At 35.6% G+C, this 24,878-nt stretch overlaps 1 protein-coding gene across 1 annotated transcript in view; it reads right to left on the bottom strand.

The window, feature by feature from the left end:
* The window catches only part of ANKRD31 (ankyrin repeat domain 31), a 171,513-nt gene that overhangs the window by 126,810 nt on the left and 19,825 nt on the right, over positions 1-24,878 (bottom strand). Inside the window, exons 4-8 of the mRNA XM_040622182.1 lie at positions 23,946-23,986; positions 20,456-20,532; positions 17,839-17,882; positions 6,247-6,804; positions 3,646-3,917 (exon numbers count right to left, since the gene is read on the bottom strand). Of these exons, the coding sequence (XP_040478116.1) occupies positions 3,646-3,917; positions 6,247-6,804; positions 17,839-17,882; positions 20,456-20,532; positions 23,946-23,986 (992 nt within the window). The remainder of the gene's footprint in view (positions 1-3,645; positions 3,918-6,246; positions 6,805-17,838; positions 17,883-20,455; positions 20,533-23,945; positions 23,987-24,878) is intronic.

Here is a 24,878-nt window from a genome sequence, read left to right as displayed (position 1 = left end):
TGACAATCTGAACAGACCAATAACCAGTAACGAAATTGAAGCAGTGATCAAAAACTTCCCGAAAAACAAGTCTAGGGCCTGATGGATTCCCAGGGGAATTCTACCAAACATTCAAAGAAGAAATAATACCTGTTCTTCTGAAGCTGTTTCAAAAAATAGAAACAGAAGGAAAACTTCCAAACTCATTTTATGAGGCCAGTATTACCTTGATCCCCAACCAGGCAAAGACCCCATCAAAAAGGAGAATTACAGACCAATATCCCTGATGAATATAGATGCCAAAATTCTCAACAAGATTCTGGCTAACAGAATCCAACAGTACATTAAAAGGATTATCCATCATGACCAGGTGGGATTTATTCCTGGGATGCAAGGGTGGTTCAACATTTGCAAATCAATCAATGTAACAGAACACATTAACAAGAGAATAGACAAGAACCATACGATCCCCTCAACTGTTGGAGAAAAAGCATTTGAGAAAATACAGCATCCTTTCCTGATTAAAACCCTTCAGAGTGTAGGAATAGAGGGTACATTTCTCAATCTCATAAAAACCATCTATGAAAAGCCCATAGCGAATATCATTCTCAATGGGGAAAAGCTGAAAGCCTTTCCCTTAAGATCAGGAACACGACAAGGATGCCCACTCTCACCACTATTGTTCAACATAGTACTAGAAGTCCTAGCAATAGCAATCAGACAACAAAAAGAAATAAAAGGTATTCAAATTGGCAAAGAAGAAGTCAAACTCTCTCTCTTCGCAGATGACATGATACTTTATGTGGAAAACCCAAAAGACTCTACCCCCAAATTACTAGAACTCATACAACAATTCAGTAATGAGGCAGGATACAAAATCAATGCACAGAAATCAGCTGCTTTCCTACACACTAACAATGTAACTGTAGAAAGAGAAATTAGGGAAGCGATTCCATTTACAATAGCAACAAAAACCATAAGATACCTTGGAATAAACCTGACCAAAGAGGTAAAGGATCGATACTCTAGAAACTATAGAACACTTATGAAAGACATTGAAAAAGACACAGAAAGAAGGAAAAACATTCCATGCTCATGGATCGGAAGAATAAACACTGTTAAAATGTCTATGCTGCCCAGAGCAATCTATACTTTCAACGCCATCCCGATGAAAATACCATGGCATTTTTCAAAGTGCTGGAACAAATAATCCTAAAATTTGTATGGAACCAGAAAAGACCCCAAATCGTCAAGGAAATGTTAAAAAAGAAAAACAAAGCTGGAGGCATCACATTGCCTGATTTCAGGCTATATTACAAAGTTGTGATCACCAAGACAGCACGGTACTGGCACAAAAACAGACACATAGATCAATGGAACAGAATAGAGAGCCTAGAAATGGACCCCCAACTCTATGGTCAACTAATCTTCGACAAAAAAGGAAAAAATATCCAATGGAAAAAAGACAGTCTCTTTAATAAATGGTGCTGGGAAAATTGGACAGCTATGTACAAGAATGAAACTCGACCATTCTCTTACACCATACACAAAGATAAACACTAAATGGATGAAAGAGCTTAATGTGAGACAGAAATCCATCAAAATCCTAGAAGAGAACATAGTCAGTAACCTCTTCAACATCAGTCACAGCAACTTCTTTCAAATACGTTTCCAAAGGCAAGGGAAACAAAAGCAAAAATGAACCTTTGGAACTTCATCAAGATAAAAAGCTTCTGCACAGCAAAGGAAACAGTCAACAAAACAAAGAGGCAACCCATGGAATGGGAGAAGATACTTGCAAATGAAGCTACAGATAAAGGACTGGTATCTAAGACCTATAAAGAATTTATCAAACTCAATACACGAGAAACAAATAAACAAATCAAAAAATGGGCAGAAGATATGAACAGACACTTTTCCAATGAAGACATACAAATGGCTAACAGACACATGAAAAAATGTTCAAAATCATTAGCCATCAAGGAAATTCAAATCAAAACCACACTGAGATACCACCTTACGCCAGTTAGAATGGCAAAAATAGACAAGGCAAGAAACAACAATTGTTGGAGAGGATGTGGAGAAAGGGGATCCCTCCTACATTGTTGGTGGGAATGCAAGTTGGTACAGCCACTCTGGAAAACAGTGTGGAGGTCCCTTAAAAAGTTAAAAATTGAGCTACCCTATGATCCAGCCATTGCACTACTGGGTATTTACCCCAAAGATACAGACATAGTGAAGAGAAGGGCCATATGCACCCTAATGTTCATAGCAGCAATGTCCACAATAGCTAAATTGTGGAAGGAGCCGAGATGCCCTTCAACAGATGACTGGATTAAGAAGTTGTGGTCCATATATACGATGGAATATTACTCAGCTATCAGAAAGAACGAATTCTCAACATTTGCTGCAACATGGACGGCACTGGAGGAGATAATGCTAAGTGAAATAAGTCAAGCAGAGAAAGACAACTATCATATGATTTCTCTCATCTATGGAACATAAGAACTAGGATGATCGGTAGGGGAAGAAAGGGATAAAGAAAGGGGGGGTAATCAGAAGGGGGAATGAAACATGAGAGACTATGGACTATGAGAAACAAACTGAGGACTTCAGCCATCAGAAAGGATGAATACCCACCATTTGTATTGACATGGATGGAACTGGAGGGGATTATGCTAAGTGAAATAAGTCAAGCAGAGAAAGACAATTATCATATGGTTTCACTTATATGTGGAACATAAGGAATAACATAGAGGACATTAGGAGAAGGAAGGGAAAAATGAAGGGGGGAAATCAGATGGGGAGATGAGCCATGCAAGACTACGGACTACGGGAAACAAACTGAGGGTTTCAGAGGGGAGGGGAGTGGGGGGATGGGTTAGCCTGGTGATGGGTATTAAGGAGGGCACGTATTGCATGGAGCACTGGGTGTTATATGCAAACAATGAATCACGGAACACATCAAAAACTAATGATGTACTGTATGGTGACTAACATTACATAATAAAATAAAATTTTTTTAAAAAGTGTGAAAGGACCTAAAGGGCATTTTGCTAAGTGAAATAAGTCAGACAGAGAAAGACAAATACTGTACGATCTCATTTATATGTGGAACCAAAAAAAAAAAAAAAAACAACTCAAACTCAGAGGTACAGAGAACAGATTGGTGGTTTCCAGAGGCAGTGGGATGGGGAGTGGGTAAAATGGGTGAAAGTGATCAAAAAACGCAAACTTCCACTTATAAGGTAAGTAAGTCCTGGGGATGAAACGTGCAGTATGGTAACTGTAGTTAACAATACTGTATTGCATGGTTGAAAGCTGTTGAGAGAGTAAATCTTAGAAATTCTTATGACAAGAAAAGAAAATTTTATAACTGTGTGATGACGGATGCTAACTATAACTAAACTTAATTTTAAAAAGAAAGAATGGAAATTAGCATTAGGCTGAAATCCAACAAATCTCCCTTTACTCTTTTTTTTTTTTTTAAAGTAGAAGAGTTTTCTGGGTTAAAAAAAATAACTGTACAGTAAATAAGGCAACAACATTAAAAAATAAAGTTCCTCACTTAGGGGTAACTGTACATAGGCTCTAGTGTCCCAAGCACAGAATTATCTATAAGGTCTGTAGTATATATAAAGAGAAAGACATAATTTGGGAGTATACCTGAAATTCTTACTTGAAGAGTTATTATTTGTTTGATCCTCACTGACAAGTATCATTGGTAAAATCTTTTCTGGCATCTTACACACGTTATCTGTGTGCTTTGCATCTCTGCCTGCTTTCAGTCTGGATGATCTCCTTAACACACATGGAGTGTTCTGATCAGATTTCTTTTCCACCGAATTTGAATTTCCCTTATTATTTAGTGGATCACAAGAGGTGACATTTTGATGAACCAAAGTTTGCAACCCAAATGGACTTGGATCTTCTAGAGTCTGTAATAAGATGTAAATACACAATTAACTGTAACAATGCAAAAAATTTAAAATGAGAAGAAATTAAGTTTTATCTTGTCCTTTGATTACACAAAAATGCCTCTTATAAGATGAAAGTACAAAAACCCACAGGCCACATAATGAAAATTTAATAATATAATAAAAGCCAATGCAAATTTAAAAGGCTAAAACAAGAAGAGCAGAAGTAAAAATTATTATTATCAATATTCATCCTTAAAATTCAAGGGCAAAAACTATAGTTACTCTGGATACTTTAACTTCACAGGAAATAGGCAGCAAAAAATGATGAGAGACATATAAAAACAGCAGAAGTAATGAATCATGGAACTTTACATCAAAAACTAGAGATGTACTGCACAGTGACTAACATAATATAATAAAAATTATTATTAAAAAAAGAATGCTTTCCTTTCAGAGCTACTGTGAGAATATTACGAAATAAAGTATGCAAAAAGCCCAATCCACACAACAACAACAACAAAAAACAGCAGAAATGTCATACTAGACCAGATTAATGTTCTATTCAGCCCAGTGCTTGTTGTTTGACAGCAGCAAGTAATATTTGCAAGTAATATTTTGTGGGACAAGATTGTATATATATATATAACCTCCATTACATTGATTTTAAAAGGTTACCAGTATATCATGAATGGCTCTAACTTCCCCTTAATAATCCATTATAGATTTAACTTTCATGAAGATATATGTGTTTTTACACATATCATGTAAACTTTTCTTGAACTTATTCATATATCCAGCTTGCAAAGCTTTTTAGCCTAACAAGTTCCCTAACTTTAATATGACTGAGTAAAAGCGTATTCAATTTTTTCTAAATCAATCTCTTTTTTACTTTTAAAAGGGTTTGTTTTTTTTGAACACTTGCTAAATTCATGCTCACTCTATTAATACCAATCAATTATAATCTCCTACATTTTACTTATATACCTCTTTTCAGATTAGAATACTGGAATGTTTAATTTAATCTTTATGCCCTAACCCCATGATTAGTTTTCCTTTTTCTGGATTTTTTTAGTTTTGTTATGTCTGCTTTGAGATGTTTTCTATGAGAATTGCATGCAGTATTATGCCAGGTATGTATTTTTCAACATGAGCTTAGTAATGTGTTATTCAAATTGTCCCAGGGATGTTCATAAAAGTAGCCTGATAATAGCCAAAGAAAAAAAAGAAAAGAAAGAATTCAAATGACCATCATTAGTGAATTAGTTAAATCAATTATATTTTATATAATATATGTACATACACACACACACAAAATATCCATATAGTGGAATAATATTCAGCAAATATAAAGATCTAAGTAGTATGCTACATTCACTGACACAGATAACCAAGGTGTATTGTTAAAAAACAAGTTGCAAAATGTCAATTATACTTTCATAAAAAAATATTTTTAAAAGTTGCAAAGCATTATGTATAATTCAGTCTCATTTATATAAAATAAACTTATATAGAATTTGCATAGAAAAAATTGGAGACAGATACACTAAACTGTTAATAGTGATTATCTCTGAAATGTGGAATTGTGGGGGACTTTTTCTTATTATATTATTATGTATATTGCTGTACTGTTTGATTTTTTTTTTATAATGAGGGTGTATTACTATTGTAGTCAGAAAAATAATAAGATTCCTTTAAAAAGGAAAAAAAAATTGTCAACGTAAAAGACAGACTTGGCTAGTGGTAGCCCACTGCAGGGTCTCCAGGCATAATACTGCAGGAATTCTAAACCCCAGGAACTGTGCTACCTGACAGTAGCCTCAAACATAGACTGCATAGTTCTGCTGAAGCCAGGCATGACCTTTTCCCTCTCCTGGCAGCTCAACCGCATATATTCTATCCTCAGCTAAAAATTAATGTGGAGTATATCTCATCTTTACTCTGCACCCAGGTAGGCACAGTGATTTTCTGAGCTAACAGGAAAAAATCTGGTAGATAATTATTTCCTTCCTAAATACAAGCAATCTAATGATAAGTCTCAGGTCTTTGATGAGAAACTTATCTATTTCAACATTTAAATCCCTTGAAAACTCTACTCCGGGAATCTCTAGAAAGATCATTTTATGCTTTGAACTCAAAAAGCATCTTCTGAGTGTTGATATTTGGAAAGAAGATTTGAATTTAAAATAAAATCTATGGGCAATGAAGACTTGGCAAAGGTTACTATAAAAGGCAAAATCATAGACTCACACTTGCACTCACATGCTGCAGTGAAAGATACTTGTCCTGCAGCTCCCCTAACTCGGAATCTTGCTGAGGGTGGAGGAGAACAAAGAGACTCAAAATTTACCTCTGTTATTTGTGTACAATCTTCACTGGTCTGAGACATCTTGGGCTCCACTCCTGAATATTTACTTCCAGCACTTAGACTGCTGCCTCCCTCTTTTCTGTGACAGAAAGGTCCCACGTTGCCCTCTGATAATGTGTTTAGGGCTGCTAACAACTCAGTTGGCAATGCATCATCCTTTGTGCTTTCTAGCAAATCTCTGTGACATGTCAAAGATGTGGATATGGAACTTGGAGAGTTGCTCGATGGGTTGGCCAATTCTTCAGGTTCAAAATCACTCATTATTTCAAACAGTCTTTCCTCCTGAGTGATTTCTGGTGATGTGAGTAACCTTTCTAAGGCAGACACAAAAGTTTTAAGAGAACTTTCTTCATCCTTGGTTTCTTCAGAATTCATGGTCAATGTGGCTTCCTTTCCAGACTGAGAAAACTGGTTTGGTACTGCTAAGATCTTCTCTGGCTCTATTAACGTTTTCTCCTTTACAGCCACCACATCAGATACTTTAGTAGTAGTACCTGAGAGAAAGCTAATTTCAGGAGAGTCACTGTCTGTGCTTAGTTCCTGTGTATTCCAAACAGAAATTCCATCATTACAGCATATGCCAAAAATTAAAATTAAAACTTCATAGTTTTCTAGTTTATCATCTTGGTAAATTACCACTGAAAAAGTTTTATCAATATTCTTCCCCTTCCATAAATAAAAATACTCTTTATTAATCTCCTATACCAAATTATTAATGAACTTTGAATACATGGCTAACACTCACAGTGGACCAAGAGTAAAATTAGTTGGGTCATAATTATAGATGCCAATTATCTATTCAGCTAAGTTTAAATTATTTGTGCAAAGAGAAGAGGCAGAGATGGCATGAGTAGTTGATTAGTAGCTCATCTCAAAACTTTGCTGCAGTTAATGACTGTAAAATTCTCCTTTGCCTAAAATCACTACTGGAGTGCCTGGGTGGCTTAGTCAGTTAAGCATCCGACTCTTGATCTCAGTTCACGTCTTGATCTCAGGGTCATGAGTTCAAGCCCTGCATTGGGCTCCACGCTGGGTGCATAGCCTACTTAAAAATAAATTAAATAAGTAAATAAATAAATAAATAAAATTTAAAAATCATTATTGAATTTTATAAAAATCATTAATTAAGAATAAAATTCGTGTAGTTTCACCTTCATTTTATTTCCCACCTCTGTATCACTATGTAACTGTGAAGTAAAAAGGCCAAAGGAAAAAAGATCAGAGGGAAAAAGAAGAAAATTAAAGACATAGCTCTATATAAATATTACAGGCCTTAGCTATAAATCAGTGGTTCTGAATTATGGTTAATTTAAACACATAACACAAAACTTGTATTTCTAAATGACTATTACTTTTCAGAAACATCATCTTTACAGGTTATATAAACCTGTTCTTATAATTTTTCAAATGCGCAAAATATTATTAGGCTCCTCTTTTGAAGTCGCTTTCAAAAACCATTTATAAGCCATTCAAAAAGTCTCAGTACTTTGAAGACACTGAACATTTTTTTTTTTTTTTACGATTAAAAACTGTTAATGTGCTGGAAGCCTGGGTGGCTCAGTCGGTTAAGCATCTGACTCTTGGTTTCAGCTCAGGTTCTGATCTCAGTGGAGTCTGCTTGGATATTCTTTCCCTCTGCCCTTGTCCCTACTCATGTGCGCACGTGTGCACTCTCTCAAATAAATAAAATCTTAAAAAAAAAACACTTTTAATTTGCTTGACCTTAAATAATAGAATGGGTTTCAATGACTTTTGGCTATTTCTAAAAATCAAATTCATCTTTCATTGACACACCATTCTGACAGAATGCACTATAATCCGTAAACTCTCTGGTATTCTGATTTGATCTGATTTGAATAAGAGAAGTGAAAAACATTTTCTTATCCCCCTCCTTTCCACCATGCCACCATTTATCTTCTCCACATACAGCATACAAAGCTTAAGAAGATATATTGATTAGTAATGTAAAATATAATTTGCTCAGAAAGATAAAAGGAATTTAGAAAAAATTCAAGAACCAGATTCTAGTCATTCTTTAAGTCCTAGTCCTCCTATCTGAAGAACTTATATCTACTAAATTCAAGGCCACAGATGCAATAAAATATATACATCGGACTCTGCCCTAAAGGAACTTAATTTCTAAATGAAGACTGAAGGTATAAATACATAAGACATTAAATAAATATTTATAATGTCAAAAACACTCTATGAACTCAAATGAATGGCATAAACAAAAGAGCCCAGTGTGTTACAAGAAGTTTTCTGGGGGCGGGGGAAATAGGAGGCAGTGGAGGGTTTTCACAATTGCTAGGAAAGTGCTTGGTTAAACCAAGTTAACCAGGTTTCTTTACTGCAAGACTTCTCAGAACATGTGTACTAAAATCTCTCAGGAGACTTTAGGATATGGTATCTCCAAACGTCTTTGTTCACAAAGATCCTTTTTCTCAGAAGATCTATTAATGTCATCGGATGCAAGTGATTGAGAAATACTGATACAGTCAGTGAATAATGAATGTTTAAGAGGGAACAATTACTTTGGTTAAGATCACCAGAGTCATATGAGATAGATTCACACAGGAAAAGGACTTGAACCAGAAATTAAACATTTGTGAAGAAAAATACATATTAAGCACCAAGTAGGTGCCAGACACCCTGAACTATCATGACCTCACAATAATCCTGTAAAATGGGTGTTGCAATTGGTATTTTACACATGAAAATTGACATACTTGCCCTTGAAACTCGTACTTTCTGGTTCCATATTTTATGTTCTTTCCCTTGCTTTTTGGCTCCTGATTTGAACAAAGGCATGGAGGTGGTAATATATAAGGTAGAGTTGAGATAAAATAAGCTACAGGTACAGGTGTGGTAGGGTTGACCTGGGGAGATCCTGGACTGCTTGAGTCTGTTGTGGGCAGAGTCAGTCTTACAGTCCTCTAATTCCCCATAGCACCAAGCAGAAAGCAAAGTCAAAAGAAGCACTCAATACATGGTTACTGAGTAACAGTGGAAGATGGAAAAGCAGTATCTAGCAGAAAATATTATATACTTCTCTTCTAGATATACAATAACACACTAATAATACTGGATATGAAGCACAGATCAAAGTAAATTCTATGGAAGATGGTGGAGTAGAAGGACCCTAAGCTCACCTCATCCCACAGATACAATTAGATAACACTCACATTGGTGTAAATAATTCAGAAAATGACCCAAAGACTGTCAGAACAAACTCATAGCTAAATAAAGAGAAGAGGCCACAATGAAGAGGGCAGGAAGGACAGAGATGCAGTGGGGAGCTAAACAGACCTGCAGGACCCTCTCAGGGAGGGAGGAACTCCATGTGGACAGAGGAGAGAAACATACTACCATGCTAAGGGGAACCCCGCTGGGGAAAGCCAAAGGGGTTGACTTTCAGTGGGACTTAAAACCTAGAAATCAGCAGCAGGCTCAGCAGGGATGGTGAGAGGAAACAGTCCTCGCTTAAAGAGACAGCACAAAAAAACAGCCTGCAGAGATACACCATAGAAGCAGCAGTTGGAAAAATACCTGGGAAATAGGGGAGGGAGATTTGTTTATTCATCTCAGAGCATGCGCTAGAGGTACAGAGATCCCTGGGAGACTTCTCTAGAAACAAAGGAGCTGGCTGGCAGTGCGATTTCACACTCTGCCCACACCCCAGCCTAAACACATGGCCATGTGGAGGAACCAGTGGGATGCAGACACATGCTACCTAACTTGCTAACAACACACCTCCTGCTCCCGTGATTTTGGGGATCTACCCTCTCCAATAAGCTCTCTTCCAGAGCCCGTCCAAAAAGGTACAATAAGACTCCCAGTAGCAGCCCCCCAACAGAGGCCAGCGCCACTCCAAAGTGACTCTTGACCCAAGGAGAAGGGAAGACAAACCACATATACCAGTCCAAATGCAGCCCCAGCAGTGGGCTAGGGGCAGACTGCTGGTCTAACTGTAAGCATTGCCTGCTAACAAAAGCTTCTAAAGGGACAACAAAGGGAAAGTGCCTTGCAGTCTGGTGATACTGTCTCTCTGGCAAATGCCTGGTCTGACTCAACTCAACCTCAAGGTGGCTCCAAACTGGCCCGCTAACAACATAGGGGCCAAATACTGCCCACAACAGATAAATAGAGCCGTTGCAGACAACTGGACTAAAGGAAAACGTAGCTCTGCCACCATAGCAAGGTGCACACAACACACACAGAAGACACCCCTGAAGCACCACGTTCTGGAGAACACTGCACTGCAGGGCACTACAGGAACTCTTCTTCATAAAGCCACTGCTTTCAAGATCAGGAGATGTAGCTGCCTTTCCTAACACATAGAAACAGATGCAGAGAGTTGGACAAAATGAGGTGACAGATGAATATGTCCCAAATGAAAGAACAAGACAAAATCACAGAAAGAGAGCTAAATGAAACAGATGTAAGTAACGTACCTGAGAGAATTTAAATAATGGTCATAAAGATACTCACTGGACTAGAGAAGTGAGTGGAGGACCTCAGTAAGACCCTTAACAAAGAGATAGGAAACATAAAGAAGAATCAATCAGAGATTAAGAACTTCACTGAAATTAAAAATACATTTGAGGGGCGCCTGGGTGGCACAGCGGTTAAGCGTCTGCCTCCGGCTCAGGGCGTGATCCCGGCATTATGGGATCGAGCCCCACATCAGGCTCCTCTGCTATGAGCCTGCTTCTTCCTCTCCCACTCCCCCTGCTTGTGTTCCCTCTCTCGCTGGCTGCCTCTATCTCTGTTGAATAAATAAATAAAAATCTTTAAAAATAAAAATAAAAAATAAAAATACATTTGATGGAATAAATAGTAGATTACAGGAAGAAGAAGAATGGCTCTGTGACCTGGAGGACAGAGTAACGGAAAGAATCAAGCCACACAGGTGAGAGAACAAAATACAAAATGAAAATAGATTTAGGGAACTTGGCAACACTATCAAGCATAATAACATTCATATTATAAGAATCCCAGAAGGAGAAGAGAGAGAAATGGGGGCAGAAGATTTACTTGAAGAAGTAATAGCTGAAAGCTTCCTGAATCTAGGAAAGGAAACAGAAATCCAGACCCATGAGGCACAGAGATCCGCCAACAAACTCAACTCAAAGAGGTACACACCAAGACATATAGTAATTAAAATGGCAAAAAGTAGTGATGGAGAATTTTAAAAGCAGCAAGAATAAAGAAAACAGTTATGAACCAGGAAAACCACGTAAGACTATCAGCAGACTTTTCAGCAGAGACTCTGCAGACCAGAAGACAGTGGCATGATATACTTAAGTGTAGAAAGGAAAAAAACCCACAGCCAAGAATACTCTATCCAGCAAGGCTATCTTTTGTAAAAGAAGGAGAGAGAAAGAGTTTCCCAGACAAACAAAAGTTAAAGGAATTTATCAACACTAAACCAGTCCTACGAGAAATGTTAAAGGTAACTCTGAGTGGAAACAAAAGACCATAAGGAAGAGTAAGAAAAGTAGGAAGCACGAACACAGTAAAAATAAGTATATCTGTAAAAATCAGTCAAGGGACTCATAAAATAAAAAGATGTAAAGTATGACACCATATACCTAAAACACAGGGGGAGAGGAATAAAGAATGGGTTCAAACTTAAGCAACCACAACTTAATACAGACTGCTATATAAAGAAGATACTATATACAAGCATAATGGTAACCAAAAATCAAAAACCAGTAACAGATATATAAAAAATAAAGAGACTGGAATCCAAGTATATCACTAAAGAAAGCCAATCAATTGTGAGAGAAGGGAACAAGAGAAGGAACAAAGAACTACAAAAACAACCATAAAACAATAACAAAATGGAAATAAATACATATCTATTAATAATTACTTTGAATGTAAATGGACTAAAACATTTATCAAAAGACAGAGGGTGTCAAAATGGATTAAAAAACTAGACTCATCTATATGCTGCCTATAAGAGACTTGTTTCCAACCTAAGGATACATGCAGATTGAAAGTGAAGGTATGGAGAAGCATTTGCCACACAAATGGATCTGAACAAAAGCCCAGGGTAACAATACTTACACTGGACAAAATACAAACTTCATTTTTTTTTTTTTACAAATGGAGTTTCACTGTCCTTTTATTTGAATAGCTTATAAAAAACACTTTTTTAATTTAAAATCAGTTAATTAACATATAGTGTATTATTAGTTTTGGAGGTAGACTTTAGTGATTCATCAGTTGCATATAACACCAGTGCTCATTACATCATGTGCCCTCCTTCATGCCCATCACCCAGTTACCCCATCCTCCAACCCCCAACCCTCCAGCAACCCTCAGTCTGTTTCCTATGACTAAGCGTCTGTTATGGTTCGTCTCCCTCTCTGATTTCGTCTTGTTTTCTTTTTCCCTCCTTTCCTCTATGCTCCCCTGTTTTGTTTCTTAAATTCCACATGAGTGAAATCATATGATAATTGTCTTTCTCTGGCTGACTTATTTCACTTAGCATAATACCCTCTAGTTCCATCCACATCGTTGCAAATATGCAATGGAATATTACTCAGCCATCACATTTAGGTTCTTAATTTTCAGTTTTTTTTCCTGTGTGGTTTAAGAAAATGGTCCAGTTTCATTCTTTTGCAGGTAGATGTTCAGTTTTCCCAAAAACCATTTGTTGAAGAGACTTTTTCCCTTCCATATGCTTGCCTTCTTTGTCAAAGATTAATTGACCAAATAAACATGGTTTTATTTCTGGGCTCTCTGTTCTGTTCCATTGATCTATGTTTCTGTTTTTGTGCCAGTACCATACTGTTTTGATTACAACAGATTTATAGCATAACTTGAAATCTGGGATTGTGATACTTCCAGCCTTGTTTTTCTTTTTCAAGACTGCTTTGGCTATTTGGGATCTTTAGTGGTTCCATACACATTTTAGGATTGTTATTTCTAGTTCTGTGGAAAATGTTGCTGGCATTTTGATAGGGATTGCATTAAATATGTAGATTGCTTTGGGCAGTATGGACATTTTAACAATATTTGTTCTTCTTATCCATCAGTGTTGAGTATCTTTTCATTTGTGTTGGCTTCCATGTAGTTTATCAATGTTTTATAGTTGTCAGAGTATAAGTCTTTCACCTCCTTGGTTAGGCGGTATTCCTAGGTATTTTATTGGTTTTAGTGCAGTTGTAAATGGGATTTTTTTTTAAATTTCTCTTTCTGCTGCTTCATTATTAGTGTATGGAATGTGACAGACTTCTGTATATTGATATTGTATCTTACAACCTTACTGAATTTATCTATCAGTTCTAGTAGTTTTTAGGTGACGTCTTTAGGATTTTCTAAATATAGTATCAGGCCACCTGAAAATAGTGATAAAGTTTTACTTCTTCCTCAATTTAGATGCCTTTTATTCCTTTTTGTTGTCTGATTGCTGAGGCTAGGACTTCCACTACTGTATTAAATAAATGTGGTGAAAGTGGACATCCTTTCCTTGTTCCTAACCCTAGGAAAAAGCTCTGTTTTTTCTCACTGAGTATGACGTCAGCCATGGGTTTTCATATACAGGTTTTATTATGTTAAGGTTATTTCTCTCCAAACCTACTTTGTTGAGGGTTTTTATCATGAATGGATGTTTGTTGGGTTTGGCCAGCAAACCCTGAGATGGCGAATGAAAAGATTACTCCAGACACCAAAGTAGGAGAAAGGAGAGGGCAGGGGGACCAGATGCTCTAGTGGCGAAAGGTCTCAAGCTAAGCTCTGTCTCCACTTTCATAGTGAGTTTTATCAATACACCACATGCAAGAGAAAAACAAGAAGGAATGTGGAGCTTTAATGATCAGGACAATAATATATGGGGCAATGCATGACAGGAGCAAGCAGTGCTCGTGACATACATGCAAGGCAAGGAGTTCGTGAAGAACGTGACCACTACAGGTACCTGCATCTCTTCAAAATTTAAACATTTTCTCCCTAGATGAGAACCTTGAGCCACAGTAAGAATCGGGTTGATTTCAGCCAAGAAACTTCAAAGGAGACCCAGCATTCTGGGCACGCCTTTGCTTTTCAGTTTGTCTCATCCAGGGAGGTATATACAAGTCAGATTTTATCTATCCAGGCACTGTGAATCCTCACAGATGTCATACTCTGTCAAATGCTTTTTCTGCATCTATTGAAATGTTCATATGGTTGTTATCCTTTTTTTTTAATCGATGTAACGTATCATGTTGATTGTTTTGTGAATATTGAACCACTCTTGCATCCTGGGACTAAATCCCACTTGACTGTGGTGAACAATTTTTTAAAGTATTGTTAGGTTCAGCTTGCTAATATTTTGTTGAGGACTTTTGCATCTATGTTCATCAAAGATATTGGCCTGTCATTCTTTTTGTGGTATTTTTTTCTAGTTTTGGTATTAGGGTAACACTGGCCTCAAGGACGATTTGGAAGCTTTCCTTCCTCTTCTATCTTTCAGAACAGTTTGAGAAGAGTAAGTATTAACTCTTTAAATGTTTGGTAGAATTCACTTGTGAAGCCATCTGGTTCTGGACATTTTGTTGTCGGGAGTTTTTCATTACAGATTCAACTTCATTGCTGATAATCGGTCTGTTCAAAATTTCTATTTCTTTCTGATTCAGTTTTAGGAGATTATATGCTTCCAGGAATTTATCCATTTTTTCTAGGTTGTCCAATTTGTTGGCATAGAATTTTTCATAGTATTCACTTACAACCCTTTGTATTTCTGTGATGTTGGTTGTTATTTCTCCTCTTCCGTTTCCGATTTTGTTTATGAGTTCTCTCTTTCTTCTCTCTGATGAGTTTGACTAAAGGTTTATCAATTTTGTTGATCTTTTCAAAGAACCAGGTTCTGGTTTTATTGATCTGCTCTACTATTTTTTTTAGTTTCTACTTTGCTTATTTCTGCTCTAATCTTTATTATTTCTTTCCTTATCCCAGTTTTGGATTTCGTTTGTTCTTCTTTTTCTTGCTCCTTTAGGGATAAGTTTAGGTTGTTTGTTTGAGATTCTTCTTTCTTCTTGAGATACACCTGTATTGCTATAACTTCCCTCTTTGACTGCTTTTGCTGCATCCCAAACTTTTGATCTGTTGTGTTTTCATTTCATATGTTTCCACACACTTTTTTTAAAAAGATTTGTTTATTTTAGAGAGAGAGAGGTAGAGGGGGAGGGAGAGGAGCAGAGAGAGGAGGAGAGAACTCTAAGCAGACTCCATGCTCAGCACGGAGCCCAAAGCGGGGCTCGATCTCACCACCCAGAGATCATGACCTGAGGTGAAACCAAGAGTCGGACGACAGACCGACTGCTCCACCCAGGTACCCCTCTCTCCATGTACCTTTTGATTTCCTCTTTGATTTTTTGGCTGACCCGCTAATTGTTTGGCAGCATGTTTTTTAACCTCCATATTTCTGTGGTCTTTCCGTATTTTTTTTTTTTTTTGTGGTTGATATTTAGTTTCATAGCATCATGGTCAGAAAAGATGCATGGTATGATTTTGACATTTTTAAATTTGTTGAGATTTGTTTTGCGGCCTAATATGTGAACTGTTTTGGAAAATGTTCCATGTACACTTGAAAACAAAGTGTATCCTGCTGTTTTAGGATGGAATGTATTTTTGTTAGATCCACCTGGTTCAATGTTCATTCTCAGCTACTGTTTTCTTACTATTTTCTGTTTGGATGATCTGTCCATTGCTGTAAGTGGAGTGTTGAGGTCCCCTACTATTATTGTATTACTACTGATTCCTTCCTTTATGCTTGTTAGTAACTGCTTTGTGTATTTGGGTGCTCCCTTGTTGGGTGAGTAAATATTTACAACTGTTATACCTTCTTGTTGAATTGTTCCATTTATAATTATGTACTATCTTTCTTAGTCTCTTGTTTTAGTCTTTGTTTTAAAGTCTATTTTGTCCAATGTGTTCAAGCTGTATTACAAAGCTGTAGTCATCAAGACAGTATGGTACTGGCACAAAAACAGACACATAGATCCATGGAACAGAATAGAGAACCCAGAAATGGAACCTCAACTCTATGGTCAACGAATCTTCGACAAAACAGGAAAGACTATCCAATGGAAAAAAAGACCGTCTCTTCAACAAATGGTGTTCGGAAAATTGGACAGTCACATGAAGAAGAATGAAACTAAACCATTTTCTTACACCATATGTAAAAAGAAACTCAAATGCATGAAAGACCTAAATGTGAGACAGGAATCCATCAAAATCCTAGAGGACAACACAGGCAGCAACCTCTTTGACCTCAGTCACAGCAACTTCTCACTAGATTACATCTCCAAACGCAAGGGAAACAAAGGAAAAAATGAACTATTGGGGCTTCATCAAGATAAAAAAGCTTTTCCACAGCAAAGGAAACAGTCGACAAAACCAAAAGACAACCTCAGATATTTGCAAATGTCTTATCCGATAAAGGACTAGTATCCAAAATCTATAAAGAACTTATCAAACTCAACACCCAGAGAACAAATAATCCAATCAAGCAATGGGCAGAAGACATGAACAGACATTTCTCCAAAGACGACATACAAATGGCCAACAGATAAATGAAAAAATGCTCAACATCACTTGGCATCAGGGAAATACGAATCAAAACCACAATGAGATACCACCTCGCACCCATCAGAATGGCTAAAATTAACAGGTTAAGAAGCAACAGATGTTGGTGAGGATGCAGAGAAAGGGGAACCCTCTTACGTCATTGGTGGAAATGCAAGCTGGTGCAGCCACTCTGGAAAACAGTATGGAGGTTCCTCAAAAAATTAAAAACAGAACTACCATATGATCCACTAATCACACTACTGGGCATTTACCCAAAGAATACGAAAACACTAATTTGAAAGGATATATGCATTCCTATGTTTACCGCAGTATTATTTACAGTAGCCAAATTATGGAAGCAGCCCAAGTATCCATTGAAAGATGGATAAAGAAGAAGTGGTATATACATACACAAGAATATTATTCAGTCATAAAAAAGAATGAAATCTTGCCATTTCCAACATTCATGGATCTAGACAGTATAACGCTAAGTGAAGTAAGTCAGAGAAAGACAAATACCATATGATTTCGCTCCTATTGGAACTTAAGAAACAAATGAACAAAGAAAAAATAGACAAACCAAAAAAAAAAATAGACTCTTAAATAGAGGACAAACAGATGGTTATCAGAGGGGAGATGGATGGGGGCGATGTGTGAAATAGGTGAAGAGAATTGAGAGTACACTTATCTTGATTAGCACTGAGTAATTTATAGAATTGTTGAATCACTATTTTGTACACCTGGAAGTAATAAAACACTGTATGTTAACTACACTGGAAGTAAAATACAAAAAAGAAACACAGGTCAAGAAAACAGTATTTCATCAGAGATAGGGAAGAACAAATATTGGAAGGGGTTTTTAGACAAGAATACATTTCTATCTATTGAAATGGTTTAGTCATATTCTCACCCAGGGAAAAGAACCTAAATGGGCTTGATACTTTAATCAATATAATTTTTAAATAAAATCTAAACACATGATCTGCAAAGGTAATCTCTGTTATATAGACCAACCTTTTCTGGGTTTGGCAAAATCTCAGGATTTTTAGCCTCAGGTCCTAGAAGATAACAATATGTTTTACTCTGGTTTTATTAAAGCACTTTTAAAAACATACCTTCTCACCTAGCATTTCTTAATCAAAATAACTTGAAATGGTTCTCTCAGGCATTCATGCGACATATAAATTATTTTATAAATATTACACCTATTTATTGATATAAAAGTATCATTACAGTGGCAATAAAGTTACAAAAGAAAATTCTTCCATTTCTTAAAAAAATACTTCACACGAAGATAAGTAAAATTATAGTTATTTAGAATTAGTTTAGCTAAAATCCTCTCTCAATTGGCTGGGTTATTCTAAGTATAGGTAACTACAGGAGGAAAAATCATACCTACTTTCTCAGGGTCATCATCTCCTCCATTATAGGTAATAGAATATAAATTAAAATCATGCTGTCAAGTTAGGCATGAAAAAGAACAACCCATGTAGGGGTGAAAAGGAATCAGGAGGCTGTCCTAAGTGACTTCCACTTTATTATCCCCTCCTCATCCTGCTCCCTCTGCAATTCATACCAAGTGAAGTTGAAAGAGGATCAGGAAAAAAGATAGTTCTCCTATACCACTCCTCTTGCCTCCTACCTTCACCATCAAGGCCCAGGCACTCTGATATATTTAGGTAGGAATTTAGGGCTCACTGGTGTTTCAAGTATATGTTTGAGTCATTCTTTTGGTTTCTTTCAATTAGACAATATCTAGAGCTACAGGATAAGCCAAGTAATTATTTGCTGAACCTTAGCATGCATCCTCACAAGCAAGACAGGTTTTTTCAGAGGAAAAAATAAGCATAAATATGCGTGCTGAGCTTTACATCATGCAAAAATCCGCTTTTTCTTGTTCTTGTTCTTGTTTTGTTTTGCTTCACCTTTGCCATTTGAAGATGATAAGCTATGAAAATCAGCTAGGAGGGTTAACATCATGGTATTGCACACCCTAACAGGAAGATGAGCAGAACATTACTAAGAATAAATAACTTCTTATCCTTGCATTAGAATCCTTTGGCCAAGCAATGATGATAAGATGTTCTACTATGTATATCTTGTTAAAGTTTTATCTCTGGTTGCTTAAAATTTAGTACAAATTAAAGAAACACCATAATAGATACATCTTTAATTATCTTTTTTTTAACTGTCAGATCCTTGGAGGGTTAGTTTAAAAACAAAGAAGACTTCTCTTTTCTCCTTCTCTGAATTGTAAAGAAAATCCTCAAAGCCATCTCCTTCTGTATTTTTAATCACCTCATAATCAAAATGATCATTCTCTTATGCCAAGTTAGTATTTTTAAAATTCGGTAAGTTGGTGTATATATGCTAATTTGACTACTGTATAAAAATAAACATATTTAAGGAATTCTCATTTTCTAACTGCAGAATTTACTTAAAATAGTTTTTACAAATTAAAAAAATTTTGGGGGGGTGGCACCTGAGCAGCTCAGTCAGTTGTGTCTGCCTTCCGCTCAGGTCATGATCCTGGAGTCCTGGGATAGAGCCCCGCAATGGGCTCCCTGCTCAGTGGACAGCCTGCTTCTCCCTCTGCCTGTTGCTCCCCCTGCTTGTGCATGCTCTCTCTCTCTTGCTCTATCACAAATAAGTAAATTTATCTTTAAAATTTTTTTTGAGTTTTTGTCTATCCTTTAAAATAAACTATTAAAAGATTTTGTACATTTTCTACTTAACACTTGAAAGAGACAAAATGTAGTAGTAGTAGTATGTACGTATAAAAAATAATTCTAGGAGTGCATGGGTGGCTCAGTCGGTTAAGCATCTGCCTTCTGCTCAGGTCATGATCCCAGGGTCCTGGGATCAAGCCCCATGTCAGGCTCCCTGGTTGGCAGGGAGACTGCTCCTGACCTCTCCCTCTGCACACCCCCTCCCCTCCCCCTGGCCTGTGCTCTTTCTAAATAAATAAATAAATAAATAAATAAAATTCTAAAGTACCAAATGAGAAGAAAATGCTCAGGGGAGCTGAATTTTAACTTATAAACAATAACAATAATTACTAAAGATAATTTGTTTATTTTGACAAATAAATTTGTTATCCTACAATTTGGTTAGAATTACTCTTTGAATTGGGAGGAAGAAGATAGAATTGTATTAAAATAGACTTAGCTAAACTAGCAAACAATTTACTAGTTTCCTTATATGTGATTTAACCTAAAATCTAGGATGAAAATAAAATGAACTTTTGTTTGAACACTCTGAAAGGAATGAAGGGAAGTGGGAGTTGCAATGAAGTGTCAGAAGGGAAGGGAACTTCCAATTCTATGGGTGTCTAGTCACATCAGCTTTATGGCAGCAAGAAACACCACAAAGTTATAGAGTAACAGCCAGTTAAACACCTCTGACTTAGAAGTTCAATAAGGGTAGTGGTAAAAGTACAGAGATGCCAATAGTATCATATGGCATTAATGGCTCCCAAAATGCCAAACATCCTGCATTTCCTACACTTCTAACCTCCTACCAATTTGGCCTTCTGAGAGCCATTAATGCAAATAAATCCATATCTAACTAAGCCTTCTATTTTTAGGCAAAGACAAATTTACTTTATATGACTCTACCCATAAAAACATACCTTGAATGCTTTGGTGGGTCACTGAAAGTTCGGCCTGGGAAAATAACCCAGTGAACATTGGAAAACTTTCTCTATTCCTAAAAAATAAATCAATTATTTAATAAATAAATATAAATTTTGAAATGAAAAGAAAAAAAACACTATTTCTCATTCAAACATAATTTAAGGGTTTTTTTCATTTAAAGGAATTTCAAAGTTGCATAATGTTTTTTGCTCCATCCTTCCGATTACTTTTACAATTACTTCAAATTTGTTAATATTTACATTTCAAGTGATTGCAAAAATGAAGGAACAAGCTGAAAAATTAATGGATGAAATTCAGGAGTGTAAACAAGATGACCTTAAGTTTAGGTGTGAAAGTCACTTTGGGATGACTGTGTATCAAATAAGGGTAGTGGGGGAGAAAAAACTGGTTCTAAACTATGTATTTTGGTTATCTAAATCCTCAAATACATTGAAAGTTTGTCATTATAGTTTTAGATGTAAGTGCAAGCCACTAATGAGAAAATTCTCAGGTGTTATTTATCATTCTTATATTTCACAGCAGGTAAAGAACATGTATGAAATATTGATGGAAAGAGGTTGAAAGCAAAATTAGGATCATGCCTAATCTGCAATTTTTATCATCTGCCCTGGGATAATTAAAAGTTGATTGAAGAAAAGCAATCAGTTAACTATTTTTTTTCCTCAATTCAATTTATTACATGCAAACGCAATCAAGATATCTCCCTTAAAAAAAAAAAAAGCTGCTTGTTTCAACTGTATAAGAGCAGTTTTTATATACCAGGTATACTTATTTGAGGCCTAAGCAAGAATAATAAATTGTACTGTATGGTGACTAATATAACAAAATAAATATTATTAAATAAAAAAAAAGAAATTTGAAAAAAAAAAGAATAATAAATTGAACACTCCCTCCTGTCTAAAAACAGAGGTGATCAATATAAGTGACCTTGAAAATGGAAATGAAACTGGTCATATATATATATAAAATAATTTCTATGAGGCAAATAGAAAAGAATACTGATTTTTTTCCCTAAAATGCAATTCTTTGAGAAGAGCAAGCTGATTTAAAACAAAACTGAATCATACTTTGAGTCAACAACAGAATTTTTTCCCTTAACTACAAAAGAGAATTTAAGACATAAGCCTGAAAATAGAGCAAACTCTTAACTAAATTATTAAACAATATTTATATTAGGCAAGACAGCAAACAATGTACATGTCTAACAGTAGAGGAATAATTAAATGCATTATAGTACAGGCAAGTTATACAGTGAAATGTTGTGAGGCCATTAAAATTCATGTTTTTAAAAATACGACATGAGAAAATAATTATGATAAATTATTACTTAAAATTTTAAAATAGGATACAAAAAACTATCTGAAGCATGATTCGGCTTAACAGAAAATATAAATAAAGATATATATAAAGCCTAAAATAAAATGTACCAAAATGTTAATAATAGTTCACTCTGGGCAGTGAGATTATGGATGCTGTGTTAGTCTTCTCTAGTTTTCTTTTCTTCCCCATTTCTGTAGGTGAACTTATAGTGCTGATATATTCAGTAATAGGGTTATTTAAACATAGTGGTTCTCATACTTTTTGATCTTTGGTCTCCTTTACATTCTTAAAAATTATTGAGGAACCCAAACAGCTTTTATTTATGTGGCATATACTTATTTATACTTACATATTAGAAGTTAAAATAGGAAAATTTTTAAATAATCATTATTTTAAAAATAACAGTAAAAGCACATTTATCATGATGAGCACTGAATAATATACAGAATTGTTGAATCACTACATTATACATCTGAAACATAACACTGTATATTAACTATACTGGAATTAACATTAAAAAAACTTAATAAAACTGAAGATAAATAAAAATAACAGTAATAATCCAGTAACATGTAGATATATTTTTATGAAAATTTATTTTACAAAATGAAAAAATGAAAAGAATGGCACTATTTCACATTTTTAAAAATGTATGGATGGCTTCATAGAAGACAGCTGTCATCTCATATCTACCATTGCATTCATTCTTTTGCAATACATTGTTTTATGTGAAGTATATAACAAAAACCTGGCCTCACACAGATATACAGTTGGAAAAGGAAGGAGTATTTTAGTAGCCTTTTTGGATAACTATAGTATCACACCAAAGCAAATATCACACCAAAACTCTAAAAGGAATAACTTCTTTAAAGGTTACTGAAAATGTAGAAATTGAAACAACACCAATGAACTTTTTTGTGTTCTGTTGCATTATGACCCAGTCGTCTACCTTGCATTTTGAATGGATCTTTCACCTGCATGTGATTGTGACATTGTGCATTTGTCTTTTAGAAAATACTGATTCACTGAGTTATGCAAATCTTCCTTATATTGATAACACTATTAAACATCAAAAAGATCACCTTTTAAAGATTACCACTGATCTCACTGGAAAATTTTAAGTACTGGAAGCCATCAAGGTCAAGGTGGTAAAAACAAGTTTTCTGACACTAATTTTCACATGAAAGCTTGAATTATTTCATTGGCAACAAATACCAACAGCTGTTTTCCTTGAAGTGACTGGCTTACTTCATTGATTTTCAAGAAAATGTCTGCCATATACCCAAGTGTGAATACTATTTCGTCTGTCATTTATTCTTTCAAGTTAAAAGAAAAAGTGTGCTAATTTTCCTACAATGTTTACAACTCAAACAAGTTACACAAGTGCTCTCAAGACAATGACCACACTTCATTATGCACGAAATGCTCAGGCATACTTCCCCCATCATCACAGAGCATATCAAAAAGATACATATTCAAGAGTAGAAATTTAGTAAAACAAGAACTTTTCTGCTTCATCACGTGCACAAAGTGAAGCTAGCTTTTTTCCTACCTTTTTTTTTTAACTGCTAGTTCATGGCAGTGAAAAATACAGCAACTACTAGTACTATCTGGTGCCACTGCCCTGATTCCTACTAAGGCTTCAGCATTTCATTACCATTTTCTTTAGCACTGTATGTGCAAATGTCAGTACTATGAAATAGGCAAATGATGTGTATTATTATGAAAATAGTTTTGACCTCAAAGACCCTCTGGAAAAAGTCTCAAGGACTCCCAAAGGGTCCACAGACCATACTCTGACAACCACGGTTTTAAAAGAACTGAAAGGATAAAGTCTTTTAAAGTACAATAGTCCTATAAAGTCTAATTTCAGTAAGGTCTACAAATTCTTCCTTCAGGCTATGCTATACATCTTCTTTTTAAATAATATTAATAGACAGAAAATCAATCTGAAACAATCTTTCTCATGAAACGAAACTTTAATCTAGAATGTTTAAAAATAACATTTATGCTGCTAAAGGGGCAATTATTTAAAAACATACAATAATTGTAAAACTCTGAAGAAAACAAAGATTCACTTTAGAGTGCAAAATTACAAAAAAAAACACCCTACAATATAATAAAGCCAAAAATTAGCATACTTACTGGAACAGAGCTTGACTTTGTTCCATTTCATCTTGAGGTTGCTAGGGGAAAAAAGGTAGTTTTCTTTTAACTGATAAATGCTAATACAATGCAACAATTAAAAATTTAACATTTAAAATAATTCTTGTGTTGTTCTTTCTTAGCATCTTCTCTGTTATGGTAAAATACGTATAACATAAAATTCACCATTTTAACCATTTTTACACATACAGTTCTGTGGAATTTTGTGCATACTGTTGTACAACCATTACCAGCATCCATCTAGAGTACTTTTTCATCTTTTCCAACTGAAACTCCACACCTATTAAGCACTAACTCCCCATTCACCCTTCTCCCTGGTATCTACCCTGCTCCTTTCTTTCTACTACTCAGTCTCTACCGTGACTACTCTAAGTACCTAATATAAAAGGAACCATACAATATTTGTCCTTCTGTGACTGAACTTATTTCACTTAGCATGACGTCTTTAAGGTTCACCCATGTTGCACCATGTATCACTATTTCCTCCCTTTCTAATTACGTTGTATGTATGTAACACATTTTGTTTATCCATTCATCTGTTGGTGGATGCTTGGGCTGTTATCGCCTTTTTGCTACTGTGAATAATGGTTCAATGAACGTGGATGTACAAATACATTTTTGAGTCCCTGCTTTCACTTATTTTGGGTATAAATCCAGAAGTAGAGTTTCCGGATCATATGATATTATGTTTAATTTTGGAGGAATCACCATACCATTTTCCACAGTAGCTGCACCATTCTACATTTCCTACCAGCAATGAGAAAGAATACCAATTTTCCCAAATCCTCACCAACACTGGTGATCTTGGGTTTTTTTGTAACAGCTATCATGAGTGTAAGATGGGATCTCAGTGTGGTTTTGATGTGCATTTCCCTAATGATTAATGATGCTGAACATCTTTTCATGTGCTTA

This window comes from Ursus maritimus, unplaced genomic scaffold (assembly GCF_017311325.1).
Source record: "Ursus maritimus isolate PB19 unplaced genomic scaffold, ASM1731132v1 scaffold_5, whole genome shotgun sequence".
In the NCBI taxonomy this organism is placed as follows: domain Eukaryota; kingdom Metazoa; phylum Chordata; class Mammalia; order Carnivora; family Ursidae; genus Ursus; species Ursus maritimus.
The sequence above is the reverse complement of the archived record's forward strand: the minus strand, read 5'-3'. Positions and strand labels throughout refer to the sequence as shown.